Source organism: Ixodes scapularis, unplaced genomic scaffold (genome assembly GCF_016920785.2).
Source record: "Ixodes scapularis isolate PalLabHiFi unplaced genomic scaffold, ASM1692078v2 PGA_scaffold13__105_contigs__length_92229423, whole genome shotgun sequence".
NCBI classification, from domain to species: Eukaryota; Metazoa; Arthropoda; class Arachnida; order Ixodida; family Ixodidae; genus Ixodes; species Ixodes scapularis.
Window position 1 is genome coordinate 48,509,165 of NW_024609839.1, and position 15,341 is coordinate 48,524,505.

The following is a 15,341-nucleotide window of genomic DNA, read 5'->3' on the forward strand; positions in this document are numbered from 1 at the left end:
CTTTTCAATGTGCACTTGATACCGTCCGGCAGCAGTACCGGATAAAGGCAGTACGAGCTCGTGGCAGAGCAAAACAGACGCCGGATTTGGGAATGTGTTGAGTTGCGACGGTCGAGGGCGGTTGCCATGGCAACGCGCCGTGGTTGCCAGATGCGCATCATCCGTTGTGTCGGTCGTCGAAACCCGCGTGTTTCAAACAATAGGCAGTACGGTCCGTTTCACTTCAAGTCGGACCGCAGTTGACGACACGACCCGACCGGTCCAATCGAGCAGAGCCTAAAGTGCATCGTCATGATGCTCGTCGTCTTTGTGCGTCTGATGTCAGCGGCTAAACCGATCACGCGCAGAAAAAGTGCACGATGAAAAAGTGGACATAAGCGTGTGTGGTTTAGTCCAACATTACTAAAACACTCAGTTGGGAAAGTCACCCTCGAAACCCGAACCGCTCACGTCCACAGAGACCAAACTAAATACGAAAACAGCGCCACCCTTTAGCGACGAGTCAAAACATGAAAATTTATTTATATAGCTACTGCTAAATTTCACTGCGAGATGGCGCCACCGGCCCTTCCGAGACCTGCGCAACTTGACCTGCAACCCTGCGGTTCCGGGGTTGGCCGCTGCGGGAGAAATGGTGGCGTTGCGATCGCCTTTAGTTCCGTTCTCGAGCACTGATCGGAGACACTTTTTTAAAGCAGGCTCTATGGCAGGTTCCCATGTGAGTTGTTCTAGTAACGTTGTTTTAGTCGGTGATCATTTTTGCCTCGTGGAATGACCAGTTTCTCCTCGACCTCTCAGTTCTCGATGAGCCGATCTAACTTCCCCGGTGACGGGTAGCTTTTGGAAAGACGTTTCTTAAATACCGAGATTTTTGTTATCAACGCACCGACGAAACGAGCGCTCATCGTCGCACCGACCTCACGCGTTTCCGGTGCTTGGCGGCATTGGGAAATAATTTACCTATCTCGAGATACGCATGAATGACAAAACTGTTGTAAACTATTTGTAGAGATAAGCGTGAATGATAAGTTGGTTGCAAGCACGGCGCCCAATAGATTTATATATTGGTGGGGGAACGGTTTCAGCGCGATGATACGCCATGGCGATCCTGGCGCGACTATTTCGGAATGACCCTTTCGTAGTTTCAAAGATTTTATTGTACCGAAATGGCGATCGTCGTGGCAACTAAGGCACATGAGCCTAGAGCCTTGCAAGATTTTGGTCGTCTGTATGTTAGTATCTTTTTGTGTCCGGCTAGCAGGAGAGGAAATCAATGGCTCTACTTTCCCCGGAGCCAGTGATTTTAGTCGGACTTAAAGGGAAACGAAGTAGGATGTCGTGAACTTATCGCGGCACGAGGTCGACCTGGTTCGACTTCTGCCAACTCCTAGCACAAAGCTTGCAAAAAATTCGCAAAACTAGTTCGCAACAAAATCGACTGTTATGCGCATGAGCAAAAATCTTAAACGAACCGACGCCACCTGACGGAGGAAAGATGCGAAGTTTATCCGGTGTATGGTTTCATTGTTTCGCATAATATAATTATTTTTTGTTTTTACCCTAAGACGAAGATTTCGTGGAGAAGTAGAGCAACACTATTTGTAAGTCGAACTTTGTCAAATTTTACTAAAAGGTGGAAAATTCGCCGACCGAGTCGAACCTCCGTTTCGATAAATATTTCCGACATCCCTAATGAGCACAGTCCGCTGTTCGCGCGTAAGATGGCAAGCTGCAATAAACGCCGGATCGAAGAGAAAACATGTCTATAAAGAGAAGGTTGCCACTAACGAGATTTACTACGACCGCCAAAAAGCAAAGTAAAAACAAAAAAAAAAAAAAACGTAAAGCGCGCACTTCCAATTGACAACAATTTTCTAGAAAATTATTCAACTTAAGACTTTTCACTTTTTTTTTATTTTTTAACGATTTTTTTTTTGCGAGTGTATACACCATTGGGTCTTCTCGAGCGCGTGTGTCTTGAGTCCACGATGAGAGTACTTGACCAGCTACTTTTGTTGCTACAACCCAAGAAAAAGTTCACTTTTTTTTTCTTTTTCTTTTTTTTTTTTTGGGGGGGGGGGGGGGGTGAAGTACCTTTGGCTGATACCACAACCAAAAAAAAAAAAAAAACACGTTTTTGCGTCAATATTACCAATGCATCGTTTTATGTCTGCCGTGAACTAGCTGGTCACGTGGCATAACAAAGTGCTCAATTGCGTTAGTTGCTTCATGACTGTATATAGACGCGCCAAAGGACAGGGACAAAGTGAAGAAGCTAACAACACGGAGCGCCTCCGTGTTGTCGTTACCTTCTTCACCTAGTCCCTGTACTTCGGCGCTTCTATCTTGACACGTACTATAAATCGCCGAGGATGGGAGATCACCTAAAGCTTGCCTGTGTTCAGCAACCATGACAGTAAGCACGCAACCCAAGGGGAGTAAGCGTGGCCAAGATAACGTTTGTCGAATGCGTTGATCAAGCGGTCGAATTCAAAGGTTTCCTATTTTACCAGGGCTCTGAGAGATGGCGCCACCTTCTTTTCAAGGGGTGTGCAAAAATACTTGAAAGCGCCTAGATCGAGCTGTACCTATAATAATGCTACAAAAACCACAAAATGTTCAAATGTATTATATATTCCGTTGTTTTTTTATTTTTTTATTTATGTTTTAACCTGCTTGTCTACAACCGCGTTCCCGTAGACAGACCTTCGAGAAGAAAAATAAATACACGAAAAAAGCCTTCGAGACCGCGACGTGCCCTTACCTTACAATAGAGTGATCCACGTATTCGAGAGATTCTATGGAACTCGGCAGGATCCGAATTAATTTCACGCAAGCGGGATTTCAAATAAAGACATACCACTGGGAGAAAGGAAACGCAGCCGAGCTCTGCCTGTCGGGACAAGGCTACACGAGTCGTTGAAAGGAGCGTAATGAAAAAGTAAGAATTCGGAATTTCAATAAAGCTACGTTTTGTTGTTGCTGATCCTTTTGTGTGTGTGTCTGTGTGTGTGTGCGGATTGTTGTCAGCGGATAGCAATCTAAGCTGGTTTTTCAACCTGCTTAGATTACTACTTTAGAAATATAAAAGCAAGGTATCTTAAAAGCATAAAGTACTTTTCGACAGAACCCCCTGATCCTAAAACTGTGTTCGTTCGCTCGTCCATGCATTTCCCCGCTAAATTTAGAGGAGAATTTGACGTCACGTGACATTATGATAGCACATGACGCCGCGATGTGACAACATTATGTCAATTTTGGCGCTCACGTTACCATACCCTGACGATTCTTCAAAGGTGAAAAAGTACAGCATGTCTGCTTGCACTCCAGAAGCAAACACCGTGTCAAGGGTCAGGGGATGGTTGCGGAACAGAGTCTGTAGCATGTGGCAGGGCTCGGTATAAATAAAGACTGTGCCAACGAAAGACAACAAATCAAGCAAATATATCTTGACGCCGTTTATTCACAGTGCGGGCGTTTTCTGGTCGTGGAGCTGGGTTTCAAACTCAGTAGCACTTCTATGCTTCAACGCATAGAATCTGGCAACGCTGTACAGTGTTTATTCACAACGCCTACGGGCTTGTTTTGGCTCAAATGATAGGAGTGGGCGGCACCAATATGTCTGCCCTGGCAGTCGCTTCCGATACAATAAATAAATTATTCCCCTGCTACATAGTAAACATTCGGACGACAAAAATGTACTCTCTTGCGGAAACTCTGATACGTATTCCGCCGACCCGCACACGTGATGGTCCTTTCAGAAAGTTCATGGAGCCATCTGTTGTGGATATCTTCTGTCTGCAGCTGACCGTTGCAACATCTTCGTAACCATTCGGTACATTTCCACACTGGCTTCAGTGCCTGTTCTCTTGAGCTCTTTGGAGACTCGTACTTGCGTCGGCGTTTTATCCGAGTTTCTTGGTTTGTATCTGGCGGTATGCCTGCTTGGTTTCGATACAAAGTCTCATCCCTAAGCCGGGGATATCCATTGTCCCTGTCACAGGACAAGATCACGAGCGGAGAGCTCGAAAGTGAATAATAAAACAAAGTCCTTCGCAATTAGATGAAGAGTATCATCACTCTCCCTTGAAGTACGCGGACTGCCAAATATCCGCAAGGCAAACAGCGGAATGAAACCTGTAAAAGAGCATGACTGGAATAGTGGCATGCCCAATGAAGGCCCACAGGTCACCGTAGACGACCTTGGCAGCGATAAGATCGTCAATGTGTTTTTGCTGAACCGTGAAGACAACCCACTGAGTTACGTTCAAGATGAGCAGGAAAGTGATGATTTCGCGACCAGGCTTCTGGTACCGGAGTACGTGGCTGTTGCTGCAACGCCGCAGTCCGTCAACAAGCAGGGGCGTCTGGATGATGATCTGGAGGAGCGAAGCCACCCGAAGAACAATCCTGGTGGTTTCGAACATGTCGAGCTCCGCCATGATGCAGAGGATGGCGTTGATGAAGTAGAAAGGGAGAGGGATGAAGAGCAAGAAGTTGTCTAGGAAAGTTACAGGATGGGCGTTCTGGTCGAGCTGAACGACCTTGAAGTAAGCCACGATGCTCGCGGCCAGTCCGAGGGCGGTCAGGATGCCCTCTTGGCAGTTGTAGATGGTGCTCCCTACTACTAGGAAACTGCTGCTGTGGAGGACCACGAAGAAGATGATGACCGTTATGATTGACGTCAGAAGAACCAAAATTCCCGCAAACAGGCCCTTGTTCGCGGCGTGGCAGTCGGCGCTGATGACCAGGTTGCTTTCGTAGGTGATTTCGTGGCTGCCCTCAGGCCCATCGATCTTTTGCTCCAGATGGTGGGACTTGGAGTGGAGGTGGATGTTCCCGATGTTCTGCCAAACGACGAACCACACACCGGCCAGGATAATGTTGAATTCGATGGTGCATGGATAGAGGTATGCTGCTGAGCTGAACATTGGGCTTTGTTGTCCGACGCACCCCGTCTCCATGGTGTCTGCGTAGAAGAGCATCGGCAGCGTTAGGTATTCTTAAATTTGAAAAAAAGTATTAATTGTGTTTTCAACAGCATAAAAATACTCATCTATTAAAAAGAAACAGTGATATTGTTATCAGCAATATTTACGTTTAAAAAATAGATCCATTACAATATGTAATTAAGAATGAAGGTTATACCCGTTCTACCTTGGATGTTTACACCTCGATCTAGATTTCAATTGTCATGTCAGGGTTCACGGAACAGACCTGTAGTGCGCAGCTGCTTAGTCTTAGCTTACTTAGCGATTTTACAAATATGTACTGCGGCATGGTTTTAAATTACGATTTTGCTAAAGGCTCCTTATTTTTAATACATAATATAAAGAAAAAAAGAGGGTATTGGCTAGTAGTTTCATTCTAAAGGAGTAAAACAAAATAATATATACATTTTTTAGCTCGCGGCTGATATTTTTTTAGTTTTTATTTCATTTGTTAAAGATTAATCAATATAACTGGACAATCTAAACGTCGACAACAATAATCGGGAATATAACTCACGGTTTGAGAGATTGCTTGAGTGGTGGTTATCATGGTCCGAGTGATGACCGTGGCCGCTCACTGCGTCGTCTACAATTGTGCTGAACCAGGCATGGAGAGACGTCGCTATAAGGTGCATCACTCCGAACCTGGCCACTTCTTTGAACCGGTTTATCACGATCTGCGAGGCACAAGAAAATTTTTGCGTCAAAACTCAGAGTAATCAGCACAATGACTTTATAAAATCATGTGTGTATTTGTAAGAGAGAATCAAACTAAAACATAACAAAAAAGGTGCAGCGGCTGCATAGAAGGATTTGCAATAAATTAGCGTGTAGCGCGATACCCGCAACGTCGCCTTTCTAGAGCGCAGCTCTTAGGTGCCCGTTTCCGTGTTTTGCAGCGTCGGCGTAACCGCGCTAAATTTAGCGGAAAAATTGACGTCACGTGACATCAGCAGCAATTCAGTTCTCCGCAAAATTTAGCGGGGAAACTAAATTGGTGTTGAGGTCACGTGACGTCACTTTTTCAGCTAAATTTAGCGGGGAGACAGTGGGAGGAGGGGAGGGTATAGAGGAGGAGGAGGGGAGGATACGGAGGAGGACAATTGGAGGGTAGGCAGGAGGAGGAGGGGAAGAGGAGGAGGGGAGAATGAGGAGGAAGAAGGCAGAGGAGGGTAGAAGGAGAGAGTATGGAAAAGGAGCATACCCGCCCCTCCGTATCTTCCCCTCCTCCTCCTCCTCCTCAAGAAGTGCGCTCTAATTTCGCGTTACAGAGATTTGTAAACGTCTTTCTTTTTTTTATTTAGATAAACGTGGATGTAGTGAAAACGATTGTAGGGGGGGGGGGGGGGGGGCGGAGAGTGCTCCCCCGTGATCGGTCGGTTTATTAGAGCAGCGGCGGCCTACGGGGGGAAAAGGGGGGAGAGGAGCGAGAGAGAGCCTTGTCGTAGGTTGGCCGTAGTTGGCGTGTACGTGTGAAGAACGACAGGGGGAGGGAGATCAGTGCCCTTTGCTATGGAGTAGGGTTGTGCGTTCGTACATGGGATTTTTTTTTTCGGGAAAGGGCATTAACAATATCCGCTGTGGAAAAGAATAATAGAGCAAGGGGAATCGACACTTCTGCAAAATAGTGAACACATCAGAGCAGCGTATCAGTATTAAGATGGCACCGGCCAAAATATTTGTCTGAATTTGCCCAGTTTTTGCGGAGTTTGGTGAGCTACCTACACTTTATCGACCTTTCCAGCGGCAGTCTCGAACGAAGCGAGCGGGCAAAAAAATGCTGAGTCACTGAGCTGTGGACGCATGCGCAGCGTCCGATATACCGCACAGCAGATCAACAGCGCATGCTTGGAAGGCGTTCCACAGCCCAGTAGACAAAGATGGCAGCGCGCAGGAGGCGATTTCTGCAAAGGTCTTATAGACCTTTGCAGAAATCGCCTCCTGCGGACTAGTATAAGTAGACAGCTAGATGCCTTTGTAGTTTTCACGTTACTGGTGCTTTTTTTTGCGACCTTGTTTAACACTTCCTCTTTCCCTTTTCCCTCTCTTTTTCTTTTTTTAATTCTGATGCGAAATACAGGGCAATAAATAGTTGTATCCAGACACTATGAGTGGCAGTATTTACTGTTGCTATACTTTTCAAAGCTTCAATTTTCTACTATTTTTCGATCGAAAGTTGTCCTTTGGTCAATACTGTCATATAATAGCTCTGAGGTTTACGTTTAAAATGCTTCAGGTGCGTCAATAGATGTGTACGGAAATATCATGAAGTATTACGTCAACGGGAGTTTGTCAGCGTAAGCCACCGGCTCGCGTCTCTCAATTCTTGCTTTGCATTCTATGTGGCGCACTTACGTTAGAGTACTTGAAAACAATGAAGAGCTGGTAGAAGGAAAAGACGGGCCTCAAGGTGTGAAGAAGGACGTTGGTTACGTCTCTGCAGTTTTCCGGGTCGTTATTCCAGTCGATGATTCCCTTGGACAGCATCAGGCCTTCGTGGATGATGTGTCCAGAGCAGAACACTGGCGAACAAGCGAACAAAAAATTCAAATTAGAGCGTGCAAGCAAGGCTTATCTACAAAAATTGACTGTCTTTAACTAGCCGAGAACCTTTTGATCTTAGAAAAGTCTTCGGCCACTCTACCACCTAGAAGACAAAACCTGCAAATGATCAGTCATCGTTAGCGGATCCTTGACCGGCCCCAATAGGCAGGAACGCTGAAGGCCGACGAGAGCTCGCCGGAAAGCTAAAGTTTGCCGCGTGCTAGACGCGGCAATCTTCAGCAATCTAGTATAGTAAGACGTGGCAATCTTCAGCAATCTAGTCAGCGATCTAGTGAGACATGGGGGTTGCAGTGACGTCAGAACACCGTGCTCTGATTGGCTCCGATTGGAAGGATAGCGGGTCGATCACGAGGCAGTTATAGCATTGAGGTCTACCCACTTTTTTGGCAAGAGAACTAATCAGAGCTCGGCGTTCTGACGTCACATGTAACCCGTGTTCAAGGAGCAGACGAACTTGCGCTCCGCGTAGGCGGCACTGCGTGGAACCCCTTGCGATGACGTTTGGGGAAAAAAGCGCAGGCCTTAATGGTCTCCAGGGTGGTATTGCTTCGGCAAGATTTTTAAAGGCTGCTTCACACGCTTGCGCTTGGCTACAAACCGAGTGCGTTGTGCAGCCTTGGGCTCCCCTTGTAGAGGCTTACACGACGAGAAAGCACACTGGCGCCATCTATCGGGCAGCCCCGGAACACTTGCAATTTGCGTATTATGCCCTTCCATTTCTGCGCATCGTTCTTTTAATCTGGACATGGAAAAAAAACTATTGACAACGTTTCAAACGACTGTCCATCATCAATAGCACGTATATTCGATCGCGCAAGTACCGCAAAACCTTCAATCTACTAATCAAAGGGAAGCTGAAGAGGTCCACGAGTTCGAACAAACAGTAAAAGTTGTAATCTAGACACTTTAAAAATTATGTATCTTAAGTTTTATCTTGATCTTTTTTTATAGGAGCGTCGTAATAACCACTTAAAAGTTCGACGTAGAACGCCCGTTACGGCGCGCTGACGGTAGGAAAGTGCGAGCGCGAAAAGAAAAACTAGATAAAGTGACGTCATCAGGGGGGGTCAGAGGACACTTGCTCGCCACTAAGCTGCCTCGGGGATGCCGTCAATGACGTCACGACGCTCTGGACAGCTAACAGGCGGCAGAGGGGATCGCCGCATGCCCAGACGTCATCGCTGCACCAACGTTTTTTTTTTTTTTTTTTTTTTTTTTTTTTTTTTTTTTTTTTAAATGCGGTTTACGTTTATTTTTGCTCAAGAAAAGTGCGATAACCGAATTCACGGGACAAAAAAGTCATAGAAGTATATTCCTAACTCGGATCTCTCGGAAAGTACTTCAGCTTCTGTTCAAAAGTAGTTCCAGGGCTTACTCATAGATGGCGTCAGCGTGCCAGTGTGTTCTCTCGTCGTAAGCGCAAACCAGAGAGCACAAGGCTGTACGACGCAATCGGTTGCTACCAAACGAAAATGTGTGAATCAGCACTGAGCCGTGAATGGTCACGCTGCTAATGCATCGTACACAAGACAACCTGAATACACTGCCTGAGGCGCGTTTTTTCCTTGTATGACGGTCATTTTCGGCATACAAAAACTGTCTGCAGACACGTACGAAGCAAACAAGCTTCCAAGATGCTTGGGGCGTGTCCGCAGATACTTCTGTCCTCATGTTTACGGTGAAACACCCTGTCTTTTGAACGATGTACGAGGTAATGTGACAGCGGCTTTAAGAGGGCATTCCCATGCACTCGTGTCGTGTGTTATGAATTTAACTTCGACGAATGACCTGGAAGTTCTTACCCGCCATGCCGGTCTTGAGGAAGAAGCTTCCGCTGTGTCGTCCCTTGAGGAATCTGTAGTGGGGCACGAGGTCCTCGGTGTTTTCGTCCTCGGGCGCTTTGGGGGACCAGGCGTACTGGCCGTTGATGACGCACTCGGTGGTCAGGGAGATCCTGTCGGCCAGGTCCTCGTACTCCTTGAGCGTCTTTTTGATGCGCTCCAGGATGAGCAGCTTGTACCGGGTCAGATCGACGTGAAGGAACACCAGCCAGGCGACGCCGATCACGCACACCACGCAGCCGAAGATCTGTTCAGAATGCAAAATAACGTTCATAAAGCCGGGTGGATTCATGATCAAAAACGTCCACTCTGGCTTAACACAACGATGGCAACAAAAATGTTTAGGTGTTTCGCCGACTATACAGGTAAGCATCCCATATGTTCGGGACGTGTCGGACGCAGTAAGAAAAGCCCTACGTCTGTTGTATATACAAACTGTGTTTAAACCTCATTACACTCCGGCGAACATGTTCCCGAAGCCAAATGACCGCACCCCTGCGGACGTCCAGAGTAGGGTAGTATACAAAGTGCAGTGCGGTGATCGTGATGCTACGTACATTGGCGAGACAGGAGTGAACAGTGCACCGATACGGAAGGAACACAAAAGAGACGTGGTCAAGGCCTCAACGTGATTCATCGCGTTGAGGCCTTGACCACGCGACAAGATTAAAGACGGAACTTGTCGATCGCTGCTGGACGACAGGGCACAAGCTTGACCTAGACACAATAAACAGCAACAACAACAATGCAGCGACGCTGGGACGAGAACAGCTGTGGGGCCCTAGGAACCTGCATGAGTCGTGGTTCATTCGTCGTGACTCATTCGTGTGCAGCACTAACCGTGGTCCCCTGCCGGACATTTACGAGAACGTTTGTGATAAACATAATAACTGGTTGACCCCTCGCCTTAGTTGTGTCAGTATGTAATGAAGATGTCACCTGTGAAGGCTGCGAAACGTCTGAACATTTTCGTTACCACTCTTGTGTTAAACCAGAGTAAACGGTCTTAATTATCTGTTCAAAAGAAAAGAGACTGCCTTAACTCGGTCTGTCGCTGATGGGCTTTCTGTTCATAGGTGTCAGAAAAAGGTGCAATGCAAAAAGGGGGGGGGGGGGGGGGGGAGGGGGGCGGAGGACTTGCACCCGTGGTTGGGACACTAGGGTCTTGGGCAGAAGATCCAACCGTCGCCCCCTTAAGTTAAAAACTAAAGCCATGGGCACAACGACAACATAAACGACAGCGCTCGGCTGACGTAGCCGAACGCTCAGTCAGTGTTTGACTGGTGCCTGTGTTCATTCGGTGAACCACCAGTTAAACATGACCCTCAGACAAACGCTAGCGCAGCACTCTATTCTAATCTTTAACCACAATCGATCGAGGAAAATGACGTCAAGAATCGGGTCCACAGGTCTTATGTAAACATCGAGCTTTGTGGAAAACAAGTTGGACAAGAAGCGCTCCCTGTAATTCGATCTTCTCGTCAGTAGGGTCCAGCCCTATGCTCCGCAATCTTAAAGCATCCCGCCCCCGCCCCCGCATCCCTTCGGTAGCCCACGTTCATGTCTGCTAACAGGGTGCATTCCGAGCGACCATTTCTGATAAGGTCTAAACAGGGTCAAGTGACAAAACCAGTGAAGTTTCAGTTGATAGAGACAGAAGTACCTCATTGTATTCCTTCATGTTGAACAGCTTCCCGTGGTATGTCGAGGTAAAGATGCATCCCAGTGTGACGAGAAAGATGGCGTAGATGAGACTCAGCAGCGTTGTCAAATTTCTCCTGCGTTCACGAAAAAACCGGTAACGCTGTCATACTTCTATGTTCCATCGTATAGTTGTAGGGCAGGGCAGGGCAGGCTTAAAGCAAATTTGCCTATGCTTACTGGCTTGTCAATTCTTTTCAGGCTTAATGCTCTCTTGTGCAAGAAACTTTAAGTTAAGCTCAATTTTTCTGAGATTTTCACTGCATACTTATTTATAGCTACATCGCTATTTTTCAAGTTGTATAAAAAACGCCAACTAAGTTGGAAGGCCATGACAGACACAAAATGTCAAGCAACGATGCCATTTATCTTAATACCCTCAGAAACAATCGTCTCTGTTTTCTCGGTGCATATAACATCAATATACATAGAGGTTTTCTAGTTTTACATAGCTATCGAAAACTTTAAAAAATCTGCTGTAAATGTTATTTGACGAAAGTGGGTTGCGTTGCACCCTTTTGAAATCTTTGCGTGTTTGTTTTATATGATCTTTACTGCAAGATTCATTCATTCATTCATTTATTTGTTTATTTTCTGTGCTCATGAACAGCTTGACGCCTTGGTAATGATACAAAACAAAAAGTTCACAGATTAGTAACAAAAGTATTAAAAGCTACAAAATTTGGGTTAAAATCATCAATATCTGCTCCCCTGAGGGAGCAGATATTGATGTTTTACTAATATCTGCTCCCTCAGGAGATATATACTTATATATACTGATATCGATATATACTGATATATACTGATGTCGAAAAGATATATACTGATGTCGCGCTGAGAATAAAAAATTAGAAATCGATAATTACCAACTACGTCCTGTTCCAATAAATGCCGCTATATTACGGTCAGTCCTGTCCATAATGAACCCCAAAAACAAAAACAAAAAACGCTTTTCCCATCATCTATACGAAGGGGGACCCAAAAGAAGCTGGCCTTAATATTTACAAGACCGTGTATTCTCTTAACGTTCAAATATTAACAAAGTGGAGCTGGGCTACTTGGTGAAACTTAAACGTGGTGTAGGACTAGCAGCACGTAACAACGAGGACTAAGAAAAGAAACACAACACAGGACGAGCGCTCGTCCTGTGTTGTGTTTCTTTTCTTAGTCCTCGTTGTTACGCACTGGTACAACTACACCATGTTCAAATTTAAGTTACTTTCAAAACAATCTCCGCCCAGTCTAATGCACTTGTTGATACGTTTCTTCCAAGGCTCAAAATTTAAACTCGTCAATTCGGATGTCTTTCAGTGCTTCCTCCGTTCTTTGTTTCACTTCTTCTACGCCGGCAAACCATTTTCCTTTAATAACTTTCTTCATCCGGTGAAACAAAAAAAGTCACGGGGCGGGGTTGAGTGAATAGAGAGGGAGCGGTACGAGGGTCGTGCCGTTTTTGGTTAAAAACTGCTCAACACTCCGCGCAGTGTAAGCAGAATGACAACCCGAGTTGTGGCGAGACTGGTACGTCCACAATAACCACGCGCCTGCCAACACCACGCTGAATGTTCAGTAGTTCTTGACCAAAAACGCCATGACCTCCCGTATCCCAACCTTCCTATTCACCCGACCTCGCACCATGTGACTTCTCTTTTTGTTTCCCCGGATGAAAAAAAAAAAAGATGTTGTCAAAGAGAAAAAGTTTGCCGATGAAAAAATGAAAAACAAAAATTTTAAAAAGGCAGAAGCATTGAAGGGCCTTCAAATCGGCCAGTTTAAAGGTTGTCTTGATCTTTTAAAGGAACATCTCGACAAGTGTACTTACTGCACCAGGCAGAGAGTACTTTGAAGGTGATTACAATTTGAAAATGTAAAGCCCTATACACCCGATTTTGTAAAAATAAATTCCGTTCCCTTTTGCCCCCTCCCCCCCCCCCCTCCCCCCCCGCCCCCCGAAATCTAGCCAACCAGAAACATACACGTGCATTTGACACCCATCCCCTCCCCGCACCTTAAGGAAACCCCAGGCAACAACACCCCCCCCCCCCCCCCCGCCCCCGCCCCCCCCCCCCCCCCCCCCCATAGAAGGTTCCTGAATACGCCACTAGTTTCCCCTCCTAAAAATAAACGTTGCACGGCTAGTTTTCAACTTCTTCGCTGTTCTAAAACGCACTTATTACTATAAGTAAAGTCGCAAAAGCTGAAAATCACTCGGCGTACCACCCAAGACAAAAACAGCTTACCGTACGGCGGCTCCGTTGGACTCTAAGCTCTCTTCCGACGATCCTGGCCTTACATTGTCCCTGGATATGCTGTCTGGCTGGAGGTTCTTCATTCGGAAACTCATGTTGGTCGGAGAGTTCCTACCGCTGGATACCGGTTGAGTGATGGTAAACACGTTTCCGTTGGGCCTATCGTCAGACGTCAGGTTCTCTGTACCGACGCGTATGTCCGGCAGCGAGTTGAGGTTTTCGTCCATCGTCGTAGTCGGCGAAGCTGGAGGCTTTGCCTGCACACGCCGAAAAAGCGCACCGTGAAACATTCGGGATGAACTTAGCAAACATTTACAGCAGACCACGGAAGAAAGCAATCTCAGCACGGCTTCTTCGTCAAGGACGAGCAATCCACACGAAAAGCCTGGCTGTCCAATAGCGCTTCCTTACCAATATAATTTCTATGGTGGGACTCTAGACTGTGTACATATTTTCCTGCCATCACTTTTTCTGACCAGAACACCCCACATACGCCGAGCCGCAAGAGTGTTCAACATTCGACGAAGCAGATGAAATAGTTAAAAGCGTGAAATAGTCTCAAACCCTAACAAATGGATGAACACGAAAGAACACGTGATCTGTGCAGGTTAAACAGCACCGAAAGTTACACGGACGCCAAATACGATGCGAAAAAGAAAAAAGTCGTGACCTCCTCCAGGTATCGCTCTAGCAGATGCATGAATCTCGTTCGAAAAGTCGAGAGTAGACGCATTGAGCCAAACGCGCAACGAAACAGCAACACTCCAGAGAAACGAGGGCAGTAGCTATAAACGAGGCACACTAGCGTACCATCAGCTTACCTAACCCGGGTGGGGGCGGGGGAGGGAGGGAGGAGGGTAACTGCCGGAGGCGTGGACGTGGTAAACATCGGGGGTAACAACGCGTCGCCCTCTACATCGACCTTGTCAGGACCTCCCAGAAGACAATCCCCCACGTGCGGACGTGACTTTGAGCGAGCGCACTTGCGACGAGTGCAGCGGTATACAGGCCGTGGCAGTCAGCCTTTCCGGTTTGCGGAGTTGACAGCTAGCGCAGGACGTGCTCTGTCCAAAAGATCGCGCGGAATTCTTCTTTCCTTTTTTTTTTTTTTTTCGGCAGAGAGTTTCCGTTCTGGTATACGGGACAGCGAACTACCGCGCACTCAATCCTCGGCAAGAGCAATGGCTAACGGTTACCTGTCCCAGAAACTGACGGTGTACAAGAGGAGAAAGCTTAACACAGGATTCCTCACTTCCCTTAATTCTACTTGAAATCCCTCCATTGTAACTTTTTTTAACATTTTTAACATCTGTAATTTGATGATTTTTACCGCACACTGCGTACAAATGGAATGATATTTATTATGGTCTCTACCTAGCTGGATTCCAGTTATCTTCAAGATGCCATCGTGTATATATAAACTTAGCTAAACTTGCTAGGACTTTGTCCCTTCCTCTTGGTGACTGAACATCTTTACACAAACATCCCGCTCATTCTGAGAACAAATCGAGCACTGTTCGTTTTGTAAGCTAAGTAACTTCTCAGGCTCGAATGAAAAGATAATTATCGGCATCAACATCGACCCTGCGGAGAAAAAAGAACTTGTTCATTCGACCATGTCTTGTGAAAGATTAAGCTACATACGTTTTTTTAATAGAGCAACAAAAAAAATTGTCACCTGGGATGGATAGTTGCATTGTACGTAATCCACCTTTCTGGAAAATTCTGCAATATGTCTCATTGAAACCACCTGCAGCGCACTGAGCGAGGAATTTTGGGGCCGCTCCTATATATGTACGCTCGTGTCGGTTCGTATGCTCCATGCATTCTAGAAAATCCGCATTCCCTTCTTGTAGCCACAGAGCGAACACATCACAAATTCGATAAATACCCTGTTTTGTTATTGACCTGCTTTCTTTGCGTTCTGAATTCACAAAGTGCTAAACCAACATGAGCCGCTTCTTCTATTCGTAAATGTGCGCCGTACATCGGAT

The 15,341-nt window shown here is 46.3% G+C and overlaps 1 protein-coding gene across 4 annotated transcripts in view; it reads right to left on the minus strand.

Annotated features, from left to right (window-relative positions):
- Positions 1-3,436: 3,436 nt before the first annotated feature.
- The window catches only part of LOC8036064 (proton channel OtopLc), a 29,528-nt gene continuing 17,623 nt past the window's right edge, over positions 3,437-15,341 (minus strand). For all 4 annotated transcript variants that reach the window (XM_029988464.3, XM_040213357.3, XM_040213356.3 and 1 more), the window contains exons 3-8: positions 13,339-13,604; positions 11,061-11,175; positions 9,359-9,644; positions 7,347-7,513; positions 5,509-5,668; positions 3,437-4,969 (exon numbers count right to left, since the gene is read on the minus strand). In XM_029988464.3, the coding sequence (XP_029844324.2) occupies positions 4,077-4,969; positions 5,509-5,668; positions 7,347-7,513; positions 9,359-9,644; positions 11,061-11,175; positions 13,339-13,604 (1,887 nt within the window). In that variant the 3' untranslated portion in view covers positions 3,437-4,076. The remainder of the gene's footprint in view (positions 4,970-5,508; positions 5,669-7,346; positions 7,514-9,358; positions 9,645-11,060; positions 11,176-13,338; positions 13,605-15,341) is intronic.